Genomic DNA, 10,555 nt, shown 5'->3' with positions numbered 1-10,555 from the left:
TGTTGCCAAAAGATTTGACTTGGACTTAAGTCATTGTGTTAACTACCTAGGTTAAATAAGCGTTTTCATTACGGTACATATTATTTAAATCGGGCTATTTATCTCCATTTTTGCATGAAAAACAATTTGCTTGCTATTAATGTTGTAATTTTTTTCTAGTTGCGCTATTGCCGATACACCCACGAGAGTTAACTTGCTTTAATAATGACTCGACTTGGACTTGGCTTGTCATTTATGCAAAACACTTGTCTGGGACTTGTCTTGGGCAACTAATAACTTGGACTGGGACTTAAATTGCTATTTTTTTACGATCCGGCAAATGGCCACTTAAATTTGTTTATTTTTACAACAACAATTGACAAAGCACGTCAAAAGTACTTCACGCAAGAAATCAAAATAACATAAGCTTTTTCTTTTTGTTCGTAGGGCTATTCTTCTAACGTTGGTGTAAGTGTGCAGCAATGGATCTCAAGTTAGCAGTGCTGCTAGCTATGTGTACAAGCGCAGCCTTGTCCGCCCAGTTGTATTGCACTCAACAATTTATATTTGCAAGCCCCGAGCCCACTTCGAGATGTTTAAGCGAATCATGCATTAGTATGGAGGCTGAGGTTACCTACGTCCCAAGTAAGCACTTTGTTAGTGATTCAATGAAATTTTTTTATAGTTAATCAATTAAATTTTCTCATTGCAAAACCTACTCCTGTTTCTAAACCCATCATTCGCGGCCGAAAATTGTGTCGCTGATTGATTTGGTCGGGTCGCCGAATGCAGTAATTTGATTAAGATAAGTTCTGGGCAAGATTGCTACTAGATTTTAAAAAAATGCCAAAGCAATACGAAAAACACTACGTAGGGTCGTAGTTTGGTGACCCCTCTATAACTTTAAAAGCCATTTCCCGACATTTTAAGCTTCCCGAGTAACCGCCATGTTGCATTCATTGCTTCATAACTAAGATGGGTTATTTTGCAAACAAACAAGACACTATGTAACTCTTTAGGTTTATTTTGGTTTCACTTGTGCGATTTAATAACAATTGACAAAAGAGTCAAATAACATGTCTCATATTAACTAATTTCAAATTAATGAATGATTGAATGTGATTGTATATTGTGTTGTGTTCACTTTAAGCTTTCAAAAAGTTTAGTGTTTACAATGTGTTCGCCAAAGTGTTGCGCTTATGCTAAAACTTAGAATTTTAGTCGTCGCGAAAATGGTAAAGAAACACTATACTAAGTCGATATGTCCCCTTTAGTAAACATCAAACATTTTTTTAACTTTCATGTATAAAAAGTTTACAAATAATACAATATCAATAGTTTTTTGCCTCAAAATGTGTTCAGGCGTCCCTGGTTTACCAATAACAACTGTTTTTTGGTCAACATGCTAAACAGAAAAAGATTAATGCAACGAGGTCGTTTATAAACTGAATTCGTTGAGCGCTAAATAAAAAAAGACCCAAGGCGTACGCAAATAATATTTCTTGCTCTATTCTTCGTAATTAAAATTGATGAAGCGCATGGTTTTGGGCAAAACTGCACATCAATTTGTCTTCATACTACAGAAGTTTGCACCGTTTTTGCGAAAAAACAGCACTTTTATTTTTACTTTTTGTATTCAGCTTTGAGTGTTGTTACAAACGAAACCAACGGAACTGTTGTGTACTCCGGATGCGCCAACAGCACGTTCTGTAGCCTTCCCAACAAGTGTAGCTTGCTCTATAACAGATTTCTACAGAGTGGTTCAGCACCTGGAGCCATGAACATCACATTGCGGTAATAGTTTTGAAATTACTTATTTAAACTCTTTTTTGTAATGGAAAAGTCTGAAAGGCTCCGGTTTCGACAGTAATAGATAATTATTATCAAAAATATAGTTTTGGTGGATGACTGCCTTGGGTGTTTACAAAACTCTTGGAAAACTCATACATTTTGTTTCAGCTTGTTCAATTAGAAACACACACGACTTAAAAAGCAACAATATCTAAAGCAGAAAAACTATACCGTCATATAGCAATAAGACCAACGACAAGCCAAATTCGCGGTAACATCAGCGATAAAATAAGATCCAAATCGCCTAAATAATACCTGTCGCAATAAGTTATTAATTCATATAATTAATGCCTAAATTGGCAAAATAAAGCCTGAAACTGTAGGGGGGGTACGATCGAGGGCCATAGGTCGGGCAACGACTATTTTTGGTGACTGCAAAAACGACAGGGCACGTTCTAATTGCGCAAAATATTATATTATACTACCTTTCTGTCTATGTGTAGAGTTAAGTTCTGTACAAATAAATCCCTCATTTTTGCCACATGGAAAGAGCACAGGCTATGGTCCATCGTTAGTCTTCAACAGACTAACCGAATCAGTCGATCAATTAAGGATATTTATGCAAACCAGACTAGAAAAATAACTAGCCTACGGTGAAGTTCGAACTCACGACCTCCGGTCATACCTGGACCGTCGCTCTACCAACTAAGTATAGTCGATTAAAATTCTGTTAAATTTTTACTTCAACAGAAATTGCCAGGCTGTTTGTTGCGGTTGGAACTACTGCAATGACCAAACGATCGCCAACATCACAAGGAACTTAACAACAAGTGTGACATTATCCCCTGCTGCTACTATGTCCAGTACTGCGGGGTCAACGACCTCAAACCCCGGGTCAGTGACCTCGAGTTCAACCGACATGACCCCTAAAGCTTCTGCTGCACCAACATCACCGACCACATCGAAATCACCCCTGATTGTCCCTTCTCTGTTCACTGAGGCGATTGGATTGGCAGCGGCTGTTATCGCCTCACTGCTGTAGTTCAATGTAGAAAGAATATTTTTTGTAACTTATTCAGATTTAATAGTTGCCGCTCTTTATTGTGCTTCTACCGAACCTATCCTTAGTTTGTTGTAAACCATTATGAAAAAAGTGCTTTTTTAGCCTTCTCAGAGACGACATCCCAATTTTCGGTTATTCTTTTAAATTTTAATCAAGGCAAACTATTATTCAAAAAACTATTCGCACATAATTTATTGAAAATTTGGACCCATTGTAGTTTAGGTTCTACTACCTTAACTGTGTGCTTCAATCTAAAACATGTTTTGCTCTATATTCAGATGCTTGGCTACCATTTTTTTCGATTTTTTGTAGTTCTATATTAAGCAAAGACGCTTTAAGAAGCAAAGTTATTTGCATAACCAGTCCGCTTACGGTAGAAATACAATACCTAAAAGGTAGATTTCGTTAGGGATAAACGTCTAGTTTATGTAATTAATATATGCTTTACTAGTGTAACGAAATAGAACTTAAGCCAAACTTTAATACCAACATTGGCCAAAAGTTAAAACTTACAAAAAATAGAGATGTTAATTTTGCAGTGTTATAAAAATAGTGCAAATTAAGGGTGGTTTACCAGGAATTAGGTTTGAGCGCGGCGCTTTCTCGGTTGATTGCGATCAGCTGATCGAAAAAACGCCACTGAGTTTTAGTAAGTTATTAGGTGCACAAGAAACGCTTTGTTATTTGCAAAGTCGGAATTGGAGCAAGTAGGTTGTACGAAAGTTGGAATGATCCTACGGGGCGTACAGCTATCACGAAGTGCTGTAACAATTTATGGCTGTCACGTGCATCAATCTCGACTGTGGAGTTTATAGACTTTACAAAGCAATGTTCAGGTAGGAAACCTAGCTTGATCTTAGTGGTGCAACGTAATTCTGGTGCCACGAGAAAGTTAGGGTGCGTTGTAGGTGGCCCATAGAAATGGTCGTGGCACCATGTTAAATAAATAGGTTGCTTTTTAGCTTCACTTTGAAAATAGTGGGATATTCCGCCATTCAAATTTGAAGGATACAGTTAGTATGGCGGTTACAACTAAATAAGGAGTTGGGTTGAAGATTCCGACGGTTGTGTTCACGGGCTTGTCTTGTGTCCATGTAGCGCAAGTCAATACAAACCGGTACTGGCACCAAACCTCGTGTAGGGCATAGGATCCCCACCCCCTGGCCCCACCCCCTGGCTTTAGATTTTAAATGCAGATTTAATGCCCATTTATAGATATGGTTCGGTAAAATAAGTTTGCAAAAAGAACGGTGCTCATCAAATCTTTCTAGGGCTGCGCTGTTATTGCACCGTTCATAAAAAAATCGTGATAACCAAATATGAAATTTTGGCTTTTCATTTTTTAGATTAATAGCCGCAACCCGTAGGCACTGGTTTTCAAATTTGGCATAAAATTTATTTAGCCGAAAATATACAAATGTTTGAGCAGTAATAGGCATTTTATACAACCTTTCCTTTCTTTCCAATCCTTTATAGCTAGGTAGCCATAAAAAATGCCGTACAAGAAACCTCTTCTTTCAACACTAACAGAATCTTGTTGAGATTATGCTTCGATGAAAGAGCTGTGATGCCCTACAATGACGTCACTCAAACCAAAAACGTCATGTTATTTGACGTTTAAATATTTTGCGCTTGCTTCATGTATCGCTGTATGTTTTGCGTGTGTAATTTCTGGTCGCTATTTTGTGAGTAAGTGTTTCCGTGTAAACTATTGCGCTTAATATGTAAGTAATTTTCAAACAAATTTGTTCCTTTCAAAAGACATTGCTTGCAAAAGTGAAAAATTATTAAACGAAAAAAATGAATGCAATAACTGTTATTTTTTTATCGCAAACCGGATTTTTTATCGCAAACCGGTTAGAACCGCCTTAAACTGGTTAAATCCTGAATTTGGAGCAATTAGAAACAAAAAAAATTTTCGGATAGAAATGAAAATTTGGCAAGGCTACAGCCTTGACGTTTTATCAATTTTTGACGGATTCTACAAAATTCAAATTTTGTGGGGAATTTACCGGATTTTTTATCGCAAACCGGTTAGAACCGCCTTAAACTGGTTAAATCCTGAATTTGGAGAAATTAGAAACCAAAAAAAAAATTTGGTTTGAAATGAAAATTTGGCAAGGCTATAGCCTTGACGTTTTATCGATTTTTGACGGATTCTACAAAATTCAATTTTTGTTGGGAATTTACCGGATTTTTTATCGCAAACCGGTTAGAACCGCCTTAAACTAGTTAAATCATGAATTTGGAGCAATTAGAAATAAAAAAAAAATTTGGTTAGAAATGAAAAATTGGCAAGGCTATAGCCTTGACGTTTTATCGATTTTTGACGATTTATACAAAATTCAATTTTTATGCGGAATTTAGTGGATTTTTTATCGCAAACCGGTTAGAACCGCCTTAAACTGGTTAAATCCTGAATTTGGAGAAATTAGAAACAAAAAAAAACTTTCCGTTAGAAATGAAAATTTGTTAAGGCTATAGCCTTGACGTTTTATCGATTTTTGACGATTTCTACAAAATTCAATTTTTATGCGAAATTTACCGGATTTTTTATCGCAAACCGGTTAGAACTGCCTTAAACTAGTTAAATCCTGAATTTGGAGCAATTAGAAACAAAAAAAAAATTTGGTTAGAAATGAAAATTTGGCAAGGCTATAGCCTTGACGTTTTATCGATTTTTGACGATTTCTACAAAATTCAATTTTTATGTGAAATTTACCGGATTTTTTATCGCAAACCGGTTAGAACTGCCTTAAACTAGTTAAATCCTGAATTTGGAGCAATTAGAAATAAAAAAAAAATTTGGTTAGAAATGAAAATTTGGCAAGGCTGTAGCCTTGACGTTTTATCGATTTTTGACGATTTCTACAAAATTCAATTTTTATGCGGAATTTACCGGATTTTTTATCGCAAACCGGTTAGAACTGCCTTAAACGGATTAAATCCTGAATTTGGAGCAATTAGAAATAAAAAAATTTTTCGAATAGAAATGAAAATTTGGCAAGGCTATTATTTGCCTTGACGTTTTATCGAATGAAAATTTGGCAAGGCTATAGTCTTGACGTTTCATCGATTTTTGACGATTTCTACAAAATTCAATTTTTATGCGGAATTTACCGGATTTTTTATCGCAAACCGGTTAGAACTGCCTTAAACGGATTAAATCCTGAATTTGGAGCAATTAGAAATAAAAAAAAAATTTGGTTAGAAATGAAAATTTGGCAAGGCTGTAGCCTTGACGTTTTATCGATTTTTTTGACGATTTCTACAAAATTCAATTTTTATGCGGAATTTACCGGATTTTTTATCGCAAACCGGTTAGAACCGCCTTAAACTGGTTAAATCCTGAATTTGGAGCAATCAGACACAAAAAAAATTTTCGAATAGAAATGAAAATTTGGCAAGGCTATTATTTGCCTTGACGTTTTATCGAATGAAAATTTGGCAAGGCTATAGTCTTGACGTTTCATCGATTTTTGACGATTTCTACAAAATTCAATTTTTATGCGGAATTTACCGGATTTTTTATCGCAAACCGGTTAGAACTGCCTTAAACTAGTTAAATCCTGAATTTAGAGCAATTAGAAACAAAAAAGTTTTTCGGTTAGAAATGAAAATTTGGCAAGGCTATAGCTTTGACGTTTTATCGATTTTTGACGATTTCTACAAAATTTAATTTTTATGCGGAATTTACCGGATTTTTTATCGCAAACCGGTTAGAACCGCCTTAAACTGGTTAAATCCTGAATTTAGAGCAATTAGAAACAAAAAAGTTTTTCGGTTAGAAATGAAAATTTGGCAAGGCTATAGCTTTGACGTTTTATCGATTTTTGACGATTTCTACAAAATTCAATTTTTATGCGGAATTTACCGGATTTTTTATCGCAAACCGGTTAGAACCGCCTTAAACTGGTTAAATCCTGAATTTGGAGCAATTAGAAATAAAAAAAAAATTTGGTTAGAAATGAAAATTTGGCAAGGCTGTAGCCTTGACGTTTTATCGATTTTTGACGATTTCTACAAAATTCAATTTTTATGCGGAATTTACCGGATTTTTTATCGCAAACCGGTTAGAACCGCCTTAAACTGGTTAAATCCCGAATTTGGAGCAATTAGAAACAAACAAAAAAATTGGTTAGAAGTTAAAATTTGGCAAGGCTTTTTATCGCACACCATAGTCTTGACGTTTTATCGATTTTTGACGAATGCTGCAAAATTCAATTTTTATGCGGAATTTAGTGGATTTTTTATCGCAAACCGGTTAGAACTGCCTTAAACGGATTAAATCCTGAATTTGGAGCAATTAGAAATAAAAAAAAAATTTGGTTAGAAATGAAAATTTGGCAAGGCTATATATAGCCTTGACGTTTTATCGATTTTTGACGAATTCTACAAAATTCAATTTTTGTGGGGTATTTACCGGATTTTTTATCGCAAACCGGTTAGAACCGCCTTAAACTGGTTAAATCCTGAATTTGGAGCAATTAGAAACAAAAAAACTTTTTTTTTTCGATTTCTATAAAATTTGAATTCTATGGGTATTTGCCGCACGTTCGCCGGTTTGACAATTTGAAAAAAAAATTCCATTCATAATTATATTCAGATTATATCCAGATTTCGAAATTGTTGCAGGATATTTCAATTTTCAGCAGCAACGTATTAGATCCGTCTTTTAACAGTTATTTTCCTTTATTTTTGTGTTTAATAATTATTAACAATTTTACAAAGCAAGGCCTTCTGAAAGAAACAGATTTGTTTCAAAATTACTTCCATATTAAGCGCAATAGGCTACACCGAAACACTTACAAAATAGCGACGAGGACACAGCAAAACATACAGCGATATATAAAAGCGCAAAATATTTAAACGGCGAATAACTTGACGTAGTATTGCCGATGAGTGACGTCATTATAGGGCACCAGTCATTTTTCAAATGTAGTAGTGACGTCACGTGTAATGTAAGAGGCCGTTATGGCGTCATGCACGCTTTGCGGTTGTTCACCGAATTCTGATGACGTATCACGTCTGATGATGTTATGCCCAGTGATGACGTAGGTGGAGAACGAATACGACGTAGTTGAAGTAGGAGTCATGACGTATGTGAGGGGATGGGATGAATTGTAGTCGTCATAATGGCGGTAGGTCACGTGGTCATCATCGTACTCCGGTGTTTCATGAAAATACAGAAAATAGGTTAAAGCAACATTCATTATAATTCACGGTTTCTGGGTTTAATGCGCCTATCCCTATCCTTATCCCTAAACCTTAAGCCTTGAAAGTCCTACCCTTAAGCTTTGTGATTTGTCCACAACGCATTCCTACTCCTTATAGCCTTGTGGGTTTAGTGGGTAACAGCCCCTAGTTCCTACTATGGGGAAGTGTTTTGTTCATGAACATCCCTATAACCCTATTCATCCTATTCCCTAAAGATTTAAATTCCTATGTTTGTTGTGAAAAACATTTAAATCCTTATTTTTGTTGGTTGAGGAAAAATTGTTGTGTTCATGCCAAGCATACACATGGTTTCCAAGCGTTGAAACTGTGCAGTTGTTGGTGGGATGATGAGTAAAAATGTGCGCGTTTGCAAATATTTGAATATAGAACCTGTAGGAAAAATGGTTAAAGAAACTTTCAAAAATTTTAAAACAGTCCTCAATTTAAAAATCATTTCTACGTTCCAGCCAACATTTAAGCACAACAGTCAACAACAAGACTCCCAACAACTTTTAACTTCCTGAACTACGAAGACCTTTCTTTCCACAACTTTATCGGCAACAAATTTAAATTAGTGCAATTGACTCAAATGTTCGTGCATGATTTTGTTTTATTATGTGACAGACTTACTAAGTGCAAACACAACACACAGTTCTTTCGTCCGAGGAAGAATTCCATCGTCTCATCGCATCGTGGTATTATAAGGTTGTGAAGTGTTAGCACAACATTTTGAGCAAGTTTTGCCCAATTTGAGTTCGATTTTCAGGTTATAGTTCAGTTCTAGTTGAATGGGTTCGAATTAGAAACATCAAAATTTACATTAAATGTGTTGTTGCCGACAACCTCGCTAAATTGGTTCAGAGCTGTGCAGTGTGCTTAAGTAAAAGTGCAGTTTTAAGTGAAAAACCTCCGAACCAATTCCTGACACTTTTCTGCTTTCAGAAATACAATAATAAAAGTGCAAAACGTCTACAATAGAAGGCGTGGCTGTCACGCTAATTTGCCAGTGGCGGTATGCGGTAAAAAACAAAAAATATATTCTTTGATAATTATAATTATTTTTAAGAATTAATAAAATTACCGCATAGAGCAACGTCATTAACGACTGTGGGGTGGAGTTTATATATTATATATTTACCTGCTAATATAATGCTCTAAAACCGACAAAAGCAAAGAAAATAGAGCTAAAGACCGGGCGAAAGGTTTTGCACTAAACCTCTCGTCAAAATGCAATTTCACTAATTTTTTTGTGGTTTGCCATTTTTGTGCAAACGTTATTCCAAAATTACTGGTTTTCAAGTGGTTTGTTGTCCGGCATTTTTACGGCTACCTAATTACAAAGGATTGGAAGGGAAGAAAGAAATGGTATAAAAATGCACGGACAAGGTCTATTTGCTGCTCGAAGACATTTTAAGTAACTTGAAAACCAGTGCCTACGGGTTACGGCCATTTAGCTCCAAAGAAAAAGCAATGAGAACTAAAATGCAATATTTGGTTAACACGATTTTTTTTACAAACGGTGCAATAACAGCGCAGCCCTAAAAATAATTTCACACAGCACCGTTCTTTTTGCAAACATATTTTTACCCAAACCCAACCTACAAATGGGCATTAATTCTGCATTTAAAAGCTAAAGCCAGGGGGTGGGGGATCCTATGCCCTACGCGAGGTTTGGTGCCAATACCGGTTTGTATTGACTTGCGTTACACGGACACAAGACAAGCACGTGAACACAACCGTCGGATTCTAAAACCCTAATCCTTATTTAGTTGTAACCGCCATAGTAGCTATATCCTACGAAATTAAATGGCGGAATATCCCACTATTTACAGCTCAAAGCTAAAATGCAACCTATTTATTCAAAATAGTGCCACAACCTCATCTATGGGCCACCTACAACGCACCCTAACCTTCTCGTGGCACCAGAACTACGTTGCACCGCCAAGATCAAGCAAGGTTCCCTGCCCGAACCTTGCTTTGACCCAAGCGGTTTCCCTGCGTCAAAAGAGGTTAATACTAAAGCCTATCTCCCACAGTCGAGATTGACGCGCGTGACAGCCACTAGATGTTACAGCACCTTGTAATAGTTGTACGCCCCAGTGGCGTAAAAACGAGATCATACAAAAAAAGATTCCTCCAAACGTCCTGCTTTTTTGTTTGGTTTGGCTCCGGTACCTCAGAAACATGTTGCTTCTTCAAATCCAACTTGGCAAATGACAAACCTTTTCTCGCACACGTGTTTGGACGAGTCAGTTGCGCAATCAATCAACGCAGGAATTTCGCGCCGCGCCTAAATTATTTTCTGGTAAACCGCCCTTAAGCAAAATCCTTTTTCTGTTTTTTTAGGGTTCGCTTTTTAAAGTCTAAAGAAGTACACAAGGTGAGGTTAATTATTTTCTTTAGCGAAAAGAGTAAATGAGTGTTGTGATACACTTTTTTGTATTGTGGCATGTTAGATATTTATTTTAACCACAACTTAATAACTTTAACCGGTTATATCAAGGC

At 36.2% G+C, this 10,555-nt stretch overlaps 1 protein-coding gene across 1 annotated transcript; it reads left to right on the top strand.

Annotated features, from left to right (window-relative positions):
• The first annotated feature begins 461 nt into the window (after nt 1–461).
• On the top strand, nt 462–2,812 carry LOC146137362 (uncharacterized). The gene is made up of 3 exons (XM_083393877.1): nt 462–624; nt 1,620–1,773; nt 2,521–2,812. Exons 1-3 carry the CDS (start codon nt 462–464, stop codon nt 2,810–2,812), a joined length of 609 nt encoding a protein of 202 aa, XP_083250003.1.
• Nucleotides 2,813–10,555: the final 7,743 nt, after the last annotated feature.

The sequence above is a fragment of the Ascidiella aspersa genome, chromosome 7 (assembly GCF_963924565.1).
Source record: "Ascidiella aspersa chromosome 7, kaAscAspe10.2, whole genome shotgun sequence".
In the NCBI taxonomy this organism is placed as follows: Eukaryota; Metazoa; Chordata; class Ascidiacea; order Phlebobranchia; family Ascidiidae; genus Ascidiella; species Ascidiella aspersa.
The sequence above is the reverse complement of the archived record's forward strand: the minus strand, read 5'-3'. Positions and strand labels throughout refer to the sequence as shown.

Coding starts and splice junctions, on each gene's coding strand:
- LOC146137362 (XM_083393877.1), top strand. CDS start 462: ATGGATCTCAAGTTAGCAGTGCTGCTAGCTATGTGTACAAGCGCAGCC. Junction 625..1,619: donor TGAGGTTACCTACGTCCCAA/GTAAGCACTTTG, acceptor TTTTGTATTCAG/CTTTGAGTGTTGTTACAAAC. Junction 1,774..2,520: donor GCCATGAACATCACATTGCG/GTAATAGTTTTG, acceptor TTACTTCAACAG/AAATTGCCAGGCTGTTTGTT.